This window comes from Marmota marmota, unplaced genomic scaffold (assembly GCF_001458135.2).
Source record: "Marmota marmota marmota unplaced genomic scaffold, marMar, whole genome shotgun sequence".
Classification (NCBI taxonomy): domain Eukaryota; kingdom Metazoa; phylum Chordata; class Mammalia; order Rodentia; family Sciuridae; genus Marmota; species Marmota marmota.
Window position 1 is genome coordinate 22,389,270 of NW_026000240.1, and position 17,103 is coordinate 22,406,372.

Below are 17,103 nucleotides of genomic sequence, written 5' to 3' on the forward strand. Positions count from 1 at the left end.
TCTTTTTTTTTTTTTTTTGGTACTGGGGATTGGACAAAGGGCCTTGCATACGCTAGGCAAGTGTTCTTCCTCTGAACTATATCCCAGCCCTTAAAATTTTTTTTATTGGAAGAATTTTTGAAATATGCAATTCTTTATTATGGAGGCCTCTGCTATAGGATATCTTGAATCAAGTTGGCATTAATAGAATGTATGACTTGCTTATGTACCTTTTATATAAATGTTACATTTACATATAAGTATACATCTGTGCATGTACATGTACCTGAAAGTATATGTACAAATAACATTAGGTTTTTCTCTCAGTGATAGGATTTAGAATGATTTTCCTTTCCTTTTTTGATCTTTTCTATAAATTTGGGTTATTTTACAGTGAATTTGTTAATTGTTCCCCTTTTCTTTTTTTTTTTTAATTTTTTTTTTGAGAGAGAGAGAGAGAGAGAGAGAGAGAATTTTTTAATATTTATTTTTCAGTTTTTGGCGGACACAACATCCTTGTTTGTATGTGGTGCTGAGGATCGAACCCAGGCAGCACGCATGCCAGGCAAGCGCACTACCGCTTGAGCCACATCCCCAGCCCCAATTGTTCCCCTTTTCACTGCTTAACATTTGAGAAAATTGATGACAGTTTTTACCATTAACCTTTGGTTAGTACAGATTTCACACCTTCATCATATTCTGTCATGTGAATCGGTGGTTTTGACTGTTTTAGAATTTCAGTAAATATTACATGGAAAAAAAAAAATCAAGTGCTGCAAGTAAAACGAGTGTTCCTTTTCTTTGCCATTTTCCCATGTTTCCTTTAAATCTTTTTATGCTATTTAACACTCAATATATATTCTTAAACATTTGCAAATATCACAAACATCCTTTAAGTGTTTAAAAAATTAAATTACTTTTTTTCACTTTTTATACCTTTATTTTATTTATTAATTTTTATGTGGTGCCAAAGATCAAACCCAGTGCCTTGCACATGCTAGGCAAGTGCTCTACCATTGAGCCACAACCGCAGCCCTTCTTAAATAACTTTAAGATGGAAAATGTTTAAAACTTTTAATGACATGGAACATATATATGGTAACATCTCATTTATCTAAACTTTATTGTAAGCTTTGGTTCGGTATGAAGGATAGGTTATTGAAACCTGTCATCTGGTTCAGTTTTCCCTCCTGTAAAATGGAGGTAACTATTCTGTACAGTTACTTTGGGGAAATACTTATTAAATAACTCTTAAGATGATGCTGTTTATAAAACTTATTTTATTTTCATTTGAACATAGATTAGGCACTTTTGTGACTACAGTGGTGTTCATATTAGAATTAGAACTTGTGATGTTTTCTTCATAAAATATTGCTGTAGTGGTGCTGGGGATCCATCTCAGGGCCTCATGCATGGTTGCCAAGCCTTCTACCACTTAGCTACATCTATCCACTCCCCGTCCCAAATTGCTTCCTTTTGAGTGCTCCATTTTTGTCTCCTTTTCTTTTCTTTGGTAAATTGAACACCATGCTTGCATAATCCTTTGTACAGTACATTGTCTATAAACTTATATTAACACAAAAATGCTATTTTAAACACTCATCAAACCTGTTGTGATGGATCAAATAAGAATAAGTCTTAACAGTTGTGCTGCTAATCCAAAGCTGTGTTGATCTGGAAATTAGAGTTTGCTAAGCAGCTTATGTGCAACAGGTGATCTAATCCATGTAGTCATTGTGCATAAATGAATTCATGGTTTAAACTTTGGCATGTACTGCTTGATAAAAGAACTTTTCAGTTAGGCTCTTGGCAGGATTTTGGAATGCGATTTTGTTTTAAATTTGAATGATCTCATCTGATGTTGATTCTTTGGATAGGGGCAGAAATGGTTATTTTCTTGGGAACTTGTTCTTAATAATCAAGAACAAATAATAAATATTGACAATGTGTTTGAAATGAAAGTATTGTTTAGGTGTTATGTACAAGCATGTATAGGAATATGTCAATAATCCATTTCAATAATTGAGTTTTATCTAGGAATGAGGGGGGAATCCTAGTTTAGAGAATTTACTGGATGAACTTTAACTCCATGTGTAATTGCCCTTTAGTATTAAGCTTCTAGTGGACAGTTGCTTTGTTAATATGCTCATTGACAACAGCACCCAGCCCATATGTTCCCAATTATTATTATTTTCTGGGGGTACTGGGGATTGAACTCAGGGGCACTTGACCACTGAGCCATTTCCCCAACCCCATTTTGTATTTTATTTAGAGACAGCACTGAGTTGCTTAGTACCTGCTTTTGCTGAGGCTGGCTTTGAACTTGTGATCCTCCTGTCTCAGCCTCCTGGGCTTCTGGGTGTGTGCCACTGTACTTGGCTCCATTTGTTCCCTATTACCTCATCCTTTCTTTTGAGTATGATTGACTTCTGGTCTGAAACTTCTAGTTTTCAAGTTAAGCAAATTGACATTCTTAGTCTTATGTTAAATGAAATCAAGAAGATGAAATAAGGCTTGAGGACTCCCGTTATTAGTGCTTGGGTTTGGTGAAAGTTAATTTGAGCACACTGGGGACTTTTTTTTTTTTTTAAGCTTAGAGTGTTGTTCCATTTGGTTAAGGTAGTTTGATTGCTAGATAAGTGGATTATTGATAGTGAATATAAATTTACCTGGTATAGTGAAGGAATGAGAGAGCTTTTCAGTTATGAAAGAATTATAAAATATTGCTGATATTACTGGTTTTTAAAGAATTAGAATGCAGTGGGCATGGTGGTGCATACCTCTTTTTAATCCCAGCCACTTGTGAGGCCAAGACAGGAAGATCACAAGTTTGAGGCCAGCCTCAGCAATTTAGCGAGGCTTGTCTCAAAATAAAGAGGGCTGGGAAGGTAGCTGAGTAGTAGAATACTCCGATATCTTTCTTCCAAATGTATGTTTTTGGCACCTTTGTCTGGTATGAGATAACTGTATCTGTGTGGATTTGTCTCTGTGTCTTCTATTCTGTACCATTGGTCCACATGTCTAGTTTTGTTACTGTTGCTCTGTAGTAATTGCTTTGGCTCTTCTGGGTCTCTTGTTTTTCCAAATGAATTTCATGATTGCCATTTCTATTTCTCTGAAGAATGTCATTGGGATTTTAATAGGAATGCATTTTTATTGCATTAAATCTGTATAATGCCTTAGGTAGTATGGCCATTTTGACAATGTTAATTCTGCCTATCCAAGAGCATGGGAGATCTTTCCATCTTCTAAGGTCTTCTCCAGTTTCTTTCTTTAGTGTTTTGTAGTTTTCATTGTAGAAGTCTTTCACCTCTTTTGTTAGATTGATTCCCAAGTAGTTTATTTATTTTTTTAAGGCTATTTTGAATGGGGGTAGTTTTTCTAATTTTATTGCAGTGAATTCATTGCTTATGTATAGAAATGCATTTGATTTATTGCTATTGATTTTATATTCTGCTACTTTGCTGAAAAATTCCACTAGAAGTTTTTTTTTATTATTTATTTTTTAGCTTTAGGTGGACACAATATCTTTATTTTATTTTTATGTGGTGCTGAGGATCGAACCCAGTGCCTCATGCATGCTAGGTGAGCGCGCTACTACTTGAGCCATATCCCCAGCCCCCCCACTTCATAGAACTAGAACTAGAAGTTTTCTGGTGGAATTTTTTGGATCCTTTAAATACAGAATCATGTCCTTGTCAAATAGTGATACTTTGAGTTCTTTTTCTATTTGTATCCCTTTAATTTATATTGTCTGTCTGATTGCTCTGGCTAGGTTTTCAAGGAAAACCTTATTTTGTTCCAGTTTTTAGAGGGAATGTTTTCTCCATTTAGAATGATGTTGGCCTTGAGCTTTGCATAGATAGCTTTTACAATGTTGAGGTATGTTCCTATTATACGTAGTTTTTCTAGTGTTTTGAACATGAAGAGGTGCTGTATTTTGTGAAATGCTTTTTCTGCCTGTTTTGGGATGATTGTATGATTTTTGTCTTTAAGTCTGTTGATGTGATGTATTATGTTTATTGATTTCTGTATGTTGAACTAACCCTGCATACCTGGGATGAATGCCACTTGATTGTGATGCACTATCTTTTAAATGTGTTTTTGTATGCGATTTGCCAGAATTTCATTGAGAATTTTTGCATCTATGTTCCTCAGGGATGTTGGTCTGAAGTTTTCTTAATGTGTCTTTGTCTGGTTTTGGTATCAGGGTGATACTAGTCTCACAGAATGAGTTTGGAAAGGTTCTCTCCTTTTCTATTTTGTGGAATGATTTGAGGAGTATTAGTATTAGTTCTTCTTTGAAGGTCTTGTAGAATGCAGCCGAGAATCCGTCTGGTCTTGATTTTTGATGGCATTTTCTGTTTCATTGCTTGAAATTGATCTGTTTAACTTGTGTATGTCCTCCTGATTCAGTTTGAGTGTCTTTAGAAATCTGTCGATGTCTTTTAGATTTTCTATTTTATTGGAGTATACAGTTTCAAATAGTTTCTGATTATCTTCTGTATTTCAATAGTGTCTTCTGTGGTATTTCCTTTTTCATCACGAATTTTAGTAATTTGAGTTTTCTGTCTCCTTCTCTTCATTAACGTGGCTAACGGTTTATCAATTTTATTTTATTTTTTCAAAGAACCAGTTTTTTGTTTTGTCAGTTTTTTCAGTTGTTTCTTTTGTTTTAATTTCATTGATTTCAGCGCTGATTTTATTTATATCCTGTCTTCTACTCCTTTTGGTGTTGATTTGTTTTTCTAGAGCTTTGAGATGTACTGTTAGATCATTTATTTGTTGACTTCTTTTAAGAATATTTTTTTAGTTGTAGATGGACCTTTATTTTATTTATTTATTTTTATGTGGTGCTGAGGATCGCACCCAGTACCTCACCCATGCAAGGCAAATGCTCTACTCCTGAGGTACAGCCCCAGCCCCTATTTTTGACTTTTTATACTTTTGATGAATGAACTCCATGCAATGAACTTTCCTCTTAGCTTTGCCTTCATAGTGTCCCAGAGATTTATTTGTTTATTTTTTGGTGGTGCTGGCGATTGGACCCAGGGCCTTGTGCATGTGAGGCAAGCACTCTACCAACTGAGTTATATCCCCAGCCCAAGATTTTGATGTTGTATCAGTGTTCTCATTTACCTCTAAGAATTTATCTCTTCCCTGATGTCTTCTGCTATCCATTGTTCATTCAAGAGTACGCTATTTAGTTTCTAAGTGTTGAGAGTGGCTTCTATTTTTTATTTTATCATTAATTTCTACTTCCAGCTATTATGATCTGATAGAATGCAGGGTGATATCTCTATTTTGTTGTATTTGGTGAGAGTTGCTTTGTGGCAAAACATATGGTCTATTTTACAGAAGGATCCATGTGCTGTTGAGAAGAAAGTGTATTCCCTTGATGATTGATGAGATACTCTATATATGTCTGTTAAGTCTAAATCATTGATTGTATTATTTAGCTCTATAGTTTCTTTGTTTAATTTTTATTTGGAAGATCTATTTTGTTTATGGTGGGGGGGTCAGTCTATTGTTAGAACAGTAGGGGCTTTGTTCCCTGGTTTTTTCATGTTGTTTGTGTGTCTTATCTAGTGGTATAGATCTGAGGCGGTAGTTTCTACCCTATAGTCTTATAGTGTCCCTAAAGGCTTCCACTACCTCAGCTTTATTTAAGGGAGAGACCAAAGTAACAGCACCGAATGCAAACAGTATACAACCTTAAACCAAATAACTCCTATTAAGGAATCTACAGTTTTGTTACAGTAAACAGAAACGATGTGTTCAGTTATTGTCTATAATATAATAACAGTAAGTTTGCCAAAAGGATTTATCGTTTCTAATGATGTTCAGTGAGGGAACACAAGTACTGTGAGATGTGATGTTTATGAGGGAGAAGGAGAGAAGGTAGAGGAAAAAAATTTATCATAAGAGTGAGGGAGGAATTAATAGGGGTTGGTTGTTATTATCAGAGAAATAAGAAAGAGAATCCAGGGAGACAGATAGGTGAGAGAAAAAATATATACAGATTAAAAAAAAGTAAAAATAAGGATACACAACAAAACTATAATATGCTATTCAGACATCCCATTTCAATAAATTGATGCATGAAAAATATTTGGATTCAAAGATGGTAGAGATATGAGAGAGAGGGCAAAGAAAAAAAAAAAGGAAATTCTCATTAGGAAATTGAATGATAGCTTCCATTGGCTTTCAAAAATTTTCTCAGCTTTCCTTTTTTACTGATAAGTGGGGTTGTCTGAAGATTGATGGTGGCTCTACTAGGTGCCAGAGCAGTTGGGTGGGTGAGCCTATAGCAAGATGCTCTCACACTCTCTTTCAGTCTTCCCACCCCTTGCAGTTATAGCTGGCCCTTTCTGTTGTGTGCTGGAGAGAGTCCTGTTTTCTCCAGTTTCTCTAACCTGGGCCACCCTGCTCCTGGAACTGCCCCTAGTCTCCTGCTTTCTACCAGCTTGCTGGATCCAGACTGGCCTAGATCCAGACTGGCCCGCACAAACCCAGCTGCAATCTGACAAACCTGGGCTTCAGATTCCCCAGGCTCTGCCTTGCTGCAATCCCCAGATTTCAATGCCTTTTTGACTTGCAGGGAGACCACTAGAGAGCTGCTCACACAATGGAGAGACCCTGCAGAGAGGCAGCTAGATAGTGGCCACTAGCACACCTAGCAGGAAGACCTCAGGTACAAGCAGATCTGCAGGTACCCCGACAGTATATCTCTAGGCCTTGGCTGGTGTCCCCAGACTGAGGTGGCTGCACCCGGAGGAGATGGCTGTGGAGGCAGCAAACCTGCAGGCCCTGGTTAGTGTTTCAAGATGGCAGTAGCCACGTGTAACCAAACCCACGGGTACTGTGACAATGGACTAGTGGGTAGCAGGTGATCTGCTGGTGGCCTGTGGGCAATCTGCAGGCTATTGGTGGGCTATCTGCAGGTGGACATGGGCAGCGCATGATGGGCAGGCAAGAGGTGGTCAAATGAGCAAATGGCAGACAGTAGGCAGCAGTCAGCAAGGGATCTGTGCTCAAAAGGCAGGCAATATGCTGGTAGACAGTAGGCTAATAGGGAGTAAACAGCAGGGGAATCAGTGGGCATTTAGGGCTGCCTTGCAGAGAAACAGTAGTTGCTCTGCTTGAATCCTGAGTCTCAGAGCAATAAGCAATGCAGTCTCCCTCCAGTTCACCATCTTGGATCCCTCTAAAAATTTTATCTTTTGTAAAATAAAAACAGTAATAATACTTTTCTGATAGACATGTGGTGAGAAGTATATGATATCATACATGTGAAGTACTTGGGAGAGTGCCTAGAAAGCTACTTACTATCACCGTCTATGGAAATATCTTGTAATACAATATATCAAAAGTTGATTTTGCTCCATTTGTGAACAATGTGTCAAAATGGAATGTATAAATAACTAGAACAAATTTAAAAAAAAAGTGTTGAATGCAGTGGGGCATACCTGTAATCCCAACTTCTTGGGAGGCTAAAGCAGGAGGATCACAAGTTCAAGGCCAGCCTGGATGATTTAGCAAGACCCTGTCTCAAAAATAGAGGTGGGGTGGGAATGTAGCTCAATGGCAATGCACTCCTGATTTAATCCCCAGTACTACGGTGGAAAAAAAAGAAGTACATTAGAGTGCTGAAGGACTTTGTGCCAGTTACCGTGATTGCCTCTTATGGGTGGGCTTATGGCTGGTATTTGTTTTTTTATTTTATTTTTAGTTGTAGTTGGACACAATTCCTTTATTCCATTCATTTATTTATATGTGGTGCTGAGGATCGAACCCAGGGCCCCCGCACATGCTAGGCGAGAACTCTGCTGCTAAGCCACAATCCCAGCCCTTTCATTTAGTTTAATGCTGGGGATTCAACAACTCAGAGCCTTGCATGTGTTAAACATGTACTCTGCCACTGGATTATACTCCCAATATGACTAATAGTTTCTTTTTGCTTTATTATTTTTTGTTTTGTTGTTTTGTGGTGCTGGGGATACAATCCAGAGCCTCCCATGTGCTAGACAAATGCTCTAACATTGAGCTACACCCCAAATCCCTTATTTTGTGTATTTTATAAACTTTGAATAATAAGCAGGTTTATAAAATTAGTAATGTTTGTTATTTAAATATGCTGCCTTTTCTGAAATTTTAATTTTTTGTAGCCTCTTTTATTTTCAGGATCAAAAAAGTCTATAAGCCCCGATTCAAGTGATATTACTGCTTAATTCTACAGATTTATTTGTAATTATTTTTGCTTTCTTCTCCCTCTCTCTCTCTCTTTCTCTCTCTCTCTCTCGCTCTTTCTCTCTCTCTCTATATATATACACACACACACACAGACATATATAAGTAAATATATATAATATATATAAGTATATATATTTATTTTTTATTGGTAGATCATTTTAAAAGGCTTGGTAGTTAGAGCTATGAAATTGTGATTGGAATGGCGAAGGACTTGCATTTTGAGACCATCTGTGGGGTTGCATTGTCTGAAACTGACAAGAGATCATGGCAGATGGTGGGGTCAAAAGATTGACTTTTTGAGCTTGACATAATGTGTTCATGAAGCTGGAAGAAGAAATCCTACTTATTTATTTATTTATTTTTTTAACTAGCAAAAGACCTTGGTGGCAGGAAGAACTGTGCAATTGTTGAGTCTGGATAAACATAATGCATCAGTGCTGCATGACTGATTTATCTCAGAATCGTCAGTACTGCCAAAGATGGCAACTTCTTGAAACATTCCCTGCTTCTTTTATTTACTTTGTAGACATTTTTGAAGGTTTAAGACATGTATTACACATTTACAAATAATTCATAAAGAAAATACAAAAGTTTTAAAAGTGTTTTTTATTAAAAAGTGTATTTTAATTAAAAGGTTAAACTTTTGCTCAAAGCCAATAAAGCATATGTCTTGATTTTTAATTGAATGAAAGAAGTCTCTATTACAATCATTTCTTTTTATAATGTTTATCTAAGTGTAATTTTATTTCATTAATGTTACCTTTGTGCATTTTGGAGTGAGGGATGTAAGATAAAACAATTACATTTGAAGGTTTGTTGATAATAGACTCTCTCATCCACTACGCTGTTCCCAGTGTTTGGATTAGTTCCTTGTACTTAAGTGGCTGTTTAGTATTTGCTGGATAAGTAAATGAATGAATGACTATTGCCTACCGTTGTTAATTTTAGTTGAGTCATCTTTTTTAACTACAATTAAAATTTTTCCCTTTTTTCCTCCCTGTTTTGAAATTCCATTTATGTTATAGTTATTTTTCACTTCTACTGTGTGAGAATTATATATTATTTATTTTGGAGGAGGAAGCCTTAATTTGTTGCAGGAAATCAGTGAACTAATTTTCTTCCCTGATTGCTTACCTTGTATTAGGTAGTGACCTAGAAATTTTACATGTATTGATTCATGCAATTAAACAAATGTACTATTACTGTTTTGCAGATAAAGAAATTGAGACACAGAGATATTAAGGTAAATTTGCTCAATTAATCCATGTACTTTGGCAGTATTTCAAACCTTTATCATTTAGGCAGCATTTAGAGGTTCTAGTTTTTGCTGATCTCTATCTGGTAAGGAGATACATAGGGAATACCAAACAAAATTGCACTTTGTTCTGTCAAGCTCATTAATGTGGCTATGCAGTAGTTTTATAGGTAGCCTCTTTTTTCCCCTCTTCTTTTTTTCTTTTTTTAAATTAGTTCCCATCTGTCTTTCCTCTTTCCCTCCCTTTATCCTTTCCCCTTTCCCTGCTTGCCTGCCTGCCTGCCTTCCTTCCTTCCTTTTTCTCCCTCCCAGGGCCTTTTGTTTGCTCTCTACCACTGAGCTACATCCCCAGCACCAGGTAGCCTCTTACTGTTGTGTACTGAAATACTTATACTCTTAATTTCTTTTTATTTGTATGCATAGCACAGTGCCACTCAACAGCACAATCTTTAAGAAATTTCATACTGAGTGAATTCAGAAATAAAGCAGATGCCATTACAGCTGTTCTCTGAGCCCAAAGAAATGAGGAGAAGGGAACAGGAGAAACCTAGTAGCTAGATGTGTGGTATTCAACTCAACAAGGCTTGTATTTCATTGGCCAGAATTATATGTTATATGGTCAGCTCATCTAGGATGAGAATGTAGCACATTTAGCTGGATACATTGCCACCTTCAACTTTTTAAGAAACAAGGGAAAAATGATAATGGTTAGAGAATAGTATCTACCTTGGATATATGCATTAAAATTTTCACATGTTCAAACCGTATTTAAGAGGGAAAGAGTTCATTGTTTTTTGTTGTAATTGTATTTCAGTAGGTCATAAAATAATCTTAAATTTTTTAGATTAAGCTTTTTTTGTGGTTAGAAGTGCTCCCAGTATTTAATGTATAAACTGGAGGGTATTTGACACTTTGACTTGGTAGATGTGATGATTTTTACTTTTAATAAATGATATCCAGTTTACTCCTAACACGACTCTGAAACACATAGTATTCTTTTTTTTTCAGATGGAGATACAAGAAGTTAAGATCTTACACTAAGTGTCAGAGCTGAGGTTGAGCCCAAGTCCATGATCTTTTCATTCTACTACATTGTGACTTTATTAAATGTCTAACTTTAAGCAGGAGACTTAGAAACAGCTTGTTAATTGATTTTTTTCTATTTCATTATTTTTATGCACATTCTTTCCATCTTTTTTGAGTTTCTACTTTTTAAGTTTTAAAATTGGTGGCTTATTGAATAAAAAGGTAGATATCACATGTTTTTATAAATATTTTTTATTTTCACTGTCATTCAGTTCTAGATATTACAAATTCATGGAATGTTTAATAATTTTATTTTCTACATATATGATTTTAAATAATTTTTAATAGTGACTCCTAATTTAATTATATGTGACCAGATACTATAATCTGTATATATGTATTCCCCGTGAAATTTGTTGCAACTTCCTTGGTGGTCACATATGAGGACAACTTTTTATAGATTTGTACTTAAAGAGATGTTTCATACCTAATAGGCATAGATTTCTATATAGACATTACATCAATTTGTTTAAAACATTAATCTTCAAAATATAATACTTATATGTTAGCCTTTAAATTCTTTTTTTAAAAAAAGTATTTTTAGTTTTAGATGGACACAATACTTTTATTTTATTTATTGATTTTTTATGTGGTGCTGAGGATCGAACCTATTGCCCAGGCAAGCGCTCTACCACTGAGCCACAACCCCAGCCCTTCGCCTTTAAATTCTTGGGTCAAACATGTAATGTAGTTTGGTAAATGAGTCATCAGGAACTTGTGTTTTATTATTTATCAAATTTAAATTTATTTATCTATTTGGGTAGTGGGGACTGAAACCAGGGGCATTTTACCACTGAGCAACATCCTGGTCCTTTTCAATTTTCATTTTGAGGTAGAGTCTTGCCAAATTGCACAAGATAACCTAGAACTTGTGATATTGCATCAGCCTCCTCAGTAACTGGGGATTGTAGGCCTACATGCTTCACTGGGCAGTTTGTTTTCTTTGCTATTGAAAAATTACAAACTGTATTATGTTGAAAAGTAAAAAAAAACTTATTTTTCTTCTGTTTCCATTTTACTTGTAGATTCAAATTGCAGCATATAAAGGAGACATTTGTAGCCCCCATTTCTTCCAGTTCCCATTATTTATGATCTTTGACTTTGTTTTTAAATAATTCAAAAATGAAAGTTGTAAAAGTAGGGCAGAAAACTCCTGAATACCCTTTGTTCAGATTCCCCAAATGTAACAATTATGTAAACAATTTTCCATATGTGCTTTATTATTCTTACTTCCTCTGTATATCCATATCATATTTGTTTCATTATTTGAGGGTAAGTTATACCCATCCCTCTTAAATATTTTAATATGTTTTTCTGAGAAAAAAAGATATTCAAAACCTCACTGCTCATTGATCAAAATCAGGAAAGGAAATGTTGAAACCATACTACCATCCAGTCTGTGCCCGTATTGTCTTCAATTACCCAATAATTGTCTTTACAGAAATCATTTATCTGATCCAGTATGCATTTGAGATCACTCAAAATTTATTTTTCATGTGCTTTTTTAGTCTTTTAAAATCTGAAATGTTTCTCAGCCTTCCTTTCCCTTTCATGACACTAATACTTTTGCAGAATTAGGACCACTATCTTGTAGAATGTCCTTCAAGTTGGATTTCCCTGATTTTTCCTTATGATTAGATCTAGATTTTGCATTTTGGCCAGAAACAACTCAGAAATGATATCCGTCTCAGTGCACTTGAAGAGACCAGATGGCTTGTCCCATTGGTTATCATTTGGTGACTTTGATTTCTTGACTAAAGCAGTATGTGCCAGGTTTCTTCACTAGAAAGTTTGAATTAATAGGTGTTTTTTTTCAAGATTATATAAATATGTAAATATCCTGTTTTCATCATGCTTCCACTGACTAGCTTTACCATTTATTGCTTTATTTGTTACTAGCCATCAGAATGGAGAGTTAACTGACTGCATCGTTCATTTATATTTATATTACTGCAAAGAAGAGCTTTTCTTTCTCCCTCATCTGTAATGATCTTGGATTATTATTTTTGTCATTGGATTTATAATCTGTTACTATCCTTATATATTTTGGTGCTCTGGTGACCCAAATCGTTCAGTTCTATACCCTTTAAACTGGCTCCTATGTATGATTTACATGTCTCCATCTGTCTCTGTCTCCCCACCCTGCCCACTCCCTCCCTCTGTCTTTTTTCCATTATTATTTTTATTAATTTTTAATTTTCTGGTTATAGGTGGACACAATATCTTTATATATGTGGTGCTGAGGATCAAACCCAGGGCCCCAACATGCTAGGCTAGTGCTCTACTTCTGAGACACAATCTTAGATTGTGTTGAGAAGAATATTGCTAACTTCCTCAGGTGGTCCCTGAAGCCCCCCCCTCTTTTTTTTTTTAACATTACTGGGGATTGAACGCAGGGCCTTCTGCATGCTAGGCAAGTGCTATACCACTGAACTGTATCCCCAGCCATTAAAAAAAATTTTTTTTAGAGACAAAGTCTAAGTCCTTGTAGTAGTCCTCCTGCCTAAGACTCACAAGTAGCTGGGATTATAGATGTGTACCACTGTGCCTGGCTTCTTTTGAGCCCTTCTTTACTTCAGGCACAATAAGACGTTTTAAGTTTATTTTGTACAGTTTCTGCCTTGTTCTGAATTTAACCATTTCTCTATGAAGCCCTGGTATTTCTTTCAGTGGATTAGCTAAAGGAACATACTATAATATATCAGAGCTCAGGGTATGTCACTTGTTGGTTATCTTGATCAGATTACTTAACTGCTCTAAACCCTAGTTTTTAGGTGTAAAATGGGAATTAAATGGTATATATCTCATAGTGCTGTTGTGACAATTCCTTAGACATTCCACTTAGAGACCAATGCATGTCACATAGTAAATATGACATAAGTGTTGCCTATTATTATTATTACTACATTACTGTTCCTTTTTTTCCCTTTAACAGGATATTCTTTTAAAGAATTAATTGAAGATGAAGGTTTTTTGTTTTTGATTTTTTAAATGGCTTTACAGAATCTTAAATAGTTTGACATGACGGCAAAAAATGTAAGTATTTGTAAATTTTTTAATGTAAGTGATTTTTAAAATGACCTGTACTTTTTCCTGTGCATATTTTTTCACTGTTCTGGTTAATTAATTCAATTTCCTTGCATGGATTTATAATTGTTTTTGTTTATATAATGAATGAAATAAAATAAACTTCAGTGCTATTGAGTACTCTGAGGAACATGATGATATTTTTATACATTGGTACCAAATTGTTTCACCTCAATAACTACAAAATTGCTATTTCCATAAAGTCACCTCTCTCCCTTTTCTTTTGGGGACTAAAATAAGTTTGTTTTGGAACTTGCTAGAGAGTTATTTGGCCTTATTGAACAAGTCACTTCTTGCTTTAACATATTTCTTCTTTCTTTTTCTTTTTTTCTTTCTTTTTTGGTCTGGGATTGAACCCAGTTGTGCTTAACCACTAAGTGACACCCTTGTCCTTTTTATTTTTTTGAGATTGAATCTCGCTAAGTTGCTGAGGCTGGCCTTGAACTTGCAGTCCTCTTGCCTCTGCCTCCCGGGTTGCTGGGATTATAGGTGTGCACCACTGCAGCTGGCTAAGCTTTTTTTTTTTTTTTTTTTCATATTTACTCAAGGAAATGTGTGTGCTCAGATGTTGTTGAGAAGAATATTGCTAACTTCCTCAGGTGATTCCTGAAGGAACACTAGACTTTAAAATGTTTTGGATAAATTATTCATTTTTCCCCTTTGTTTCAAGCTGTCATTTTGGAGTTTGTTTCCCATTCAGATGTTTGTTTCCAGTTATTGTGAAGGATTATGCCTTAATAAACAGTGAAACATATAGGGAAATAACCTTGTTATGACTTCTTTACCATTCCCAGAGTATTATGTAGGAATGTTTGACTGGGATTAGATAAAAAGATAGGATGCAGGGTTGCCTCAAGGAATTCGAGAATAGGAAGTTAGTTAGGCCTTCAGAAAGATACAGGCCCAGAAATTAGCAATCTCCCAGGCATTAAAGCAGTGTTTGCTTTCCATCTTTATTTTTGGTACTGTGCATCTGCTTCATTTCTCCCTCCCTCTCCTCTTCTGAAGACTATCTTCCTTAGTTCCCCAGCCAGCCCCTCTCAGCATCTCTGTCTGCATGTTAAGGAACCAGCCAGTTCACAGTGAGAGGTGTGAAGGAAGGCAGCTTCAGTTTCAGACTCCTTGGGAAGCTTGAGTCTGACATCCACTAGTGGCTTAGTTAGTTGGGACTGGGAGAAGCAAATGTAATATTGTGTAAAATGGCTGCTAGGAGCCCACCACAGTATGAGGAGACATCATACAGGGCTTCTTGTGAGTCAGACAAATAGTTCTAATTACCCATTATACATCCAAAGAATAACATTAACAAACAAACCCTTATTACCTTGTAATACCTTATAGTAGGGTTCCCCCTACCTCCATGGTCTAAAAATATTGAATCGAAAATTTCATAAATAAATAATTCATAAGTCCTAAATTGTGCTGTGTTCTGGGTAGTATGCTGAAACCTTTCACTGTCCTTCTGCCTGGGATGTGACTCATCCCTTCATCCAGCTTATGCATGCTGCATGTATTGCCTGCTATTGGCCACTGAATAGCCTTGTCAGTTAACAGATTAACTATTGCAGTATTACAGTATTTGCTTTCAGGTAGCCCCAAAGTACAAGAGTAGCTATGCTGGTAATTCAGATATACAAAAGAGAAGCTGTAAAGTGCTTCTTTTAAGATATTTGGAAAGAAAGAGTGAGACCATCTCATATACTTTTATTATAGTGTATTGTTATAATTACTCTATTTTATTGTTATTGTTGTTAATATCTTGCTGTACCTAATTAATAAATTAAGCTTTATCATAGGTATGTATATATAGGGAAAAAAACAGCATATATAGGGTTTGCTACAACTTGTGGTTTCAGGCGTGCACTGGGGGGGTCTCTTATCTTTCTTTTCTAATTTTGGGTTATAATTCCAGAACCTTAACATATTTCTAATGTGCTTTAGTAACTTTAAATAGATACAGATTTTGCTTCATTATCATTAAGGGTCAGCCATCAGGATTGATTAATTAAGATATGGCACCAATTAAGAGGTTAAAGGAGACTTCTTGGTATTTGGCTTATGTCACAGTAATGGCCATGCTGCTTAATGAGAAGAGGATCTCTTGGGGAGGTGCAGGATCTTGTGGCAAACTCAGAGTTCTGTTTTAACATACTAATTTTGAGAAACCTAAAAACATCCAGTGGAGATATTGGCTAGGCAGTTGGATATTGCCTAGGTAGAGGAATGCTTGTGGCTGAAGGTAAAATTTTGGAGTTATTTCATATTAAAATTATTTTAAAGCAATGGGACCATGTGAGATTACACAGTGAGTGCATGAAAGGAGAGTACATGACGACCATGTGTGAGCACAGTGTTATCCAACATAAAGATGGGGAGAATGAGAAGCATCAGAGGAGATTCAGAGAATGGTATCAAAGATAGGAAGAAATAAAGAATATTCTGGTGATTTGGGAAGCAAGTGAAAAAAATTTTTCAAAAAGAGTGATCACTTGTGTCTCACAGTGATGAGAAGTGACTCAGGTGTGGAAGACGTTGCCCTTTATGGAAGCATCAGTATACTTATATTAATGTACTTATTTATGTCTTAATTTCGTTTTAAATTTTTTTTTAGTTGTTGGTATACCTTTATTTATTTATTTTATTATTCATGTGTGGTGCTGAGAACCAAACCCAGTGCCTCATAAATGCCAGGCAAGTGCGCTACTGCTGAGCCAAAGCCACAGTCCACTCATAATTTCTATTTCTCATTTTGCATTTCTCTTATATAAATAGTTTTTGTGAAGAGTTCTTTTGCCATTTCCATGCCATAGTAGGTCTCTTGTGGGGGGAATGATAAAAATCCTACTCAAAACAGCTTACGGATTTGGGCACTGTGGCACACACCTGAAACCCTACCTACTCAGGAGGCTGAGACAGGCAGATTTTGAGTTTGAGGCCAGCATTGGCAATTTAGGAAATCCTGTCTCAAGGGGAAAACACAAAATAAACAACAACAACGACAAAACCAGCTAAAGACAAAAAGTGAAATAGGTTGGCTCATGTAGCTGAAAAGTCTAGACTCTTCTGGCTTTAAAGACACCTGGATTCACAGGATCAAGTGATGATGCCAGGGCACTGTATGTCTCTTTCCATCCTGGGGGCTGAATGGCTGACATGGGCCTTCTAATACTTATCTTAGAAGAAGACAGGAGTTTTCTTTTTTTGTGATTTTCTGGGGAGGAGCTTTGCTTGACTGTACTTGGTTCACATATTTAAACACTGTGGAGTAGAAAGTGGATATCATAAGTGGCCAGGCCTGGGTCATGGCCCTTTGCTGCTGCCATGGTACAGTTAAGCCTCTTTAATGTTAGTGTTCCTGACAGAACTACATGGAATGAGTTATTTTTTAAAAAGAAGAGATCAGGAGAACATACTATATTCATTGTATCTTGGATAAAATGGTT

General features: G+C 35.9%; 1 protein-coding gene across 5 annotated transcripts in view; it reads left to right on the plus strand.

Annotated features, from left to right (window-relative positions):
- Tfdp2 (transcription factor Dp-2) overlaps positions 1-17,103 on the plus strand; it is a 160,756-nt gene that overhangs the window by 12,773 nt on the left and 130,880 nt on the right. For 2 of the 5 annotated variants that reach the window (XM_048794190.1, XM_015486982.2), the window contains exons 2-3: positions 9,446-9,475; positions 13,509-13,609. In XM_048794190.1, the coding sequence (XP_048650147.1) occupies positions 13,595-13,609 (15 nt within the window). In that variant the 5' untranslated portion in view covers positions 9,446-9,475; positions 13,509-13,594. Of the gene's footprint in view, positions 1-9,445; positions 9,476-10,712; positions 10,736-13,508; positions 13,610-17,103 lie in introns of those variants that run through there. The other 3 variants (XM_015486981.2, XM_048794199.1, XM_048794197.1) reach the window with 3 other exon arrangements.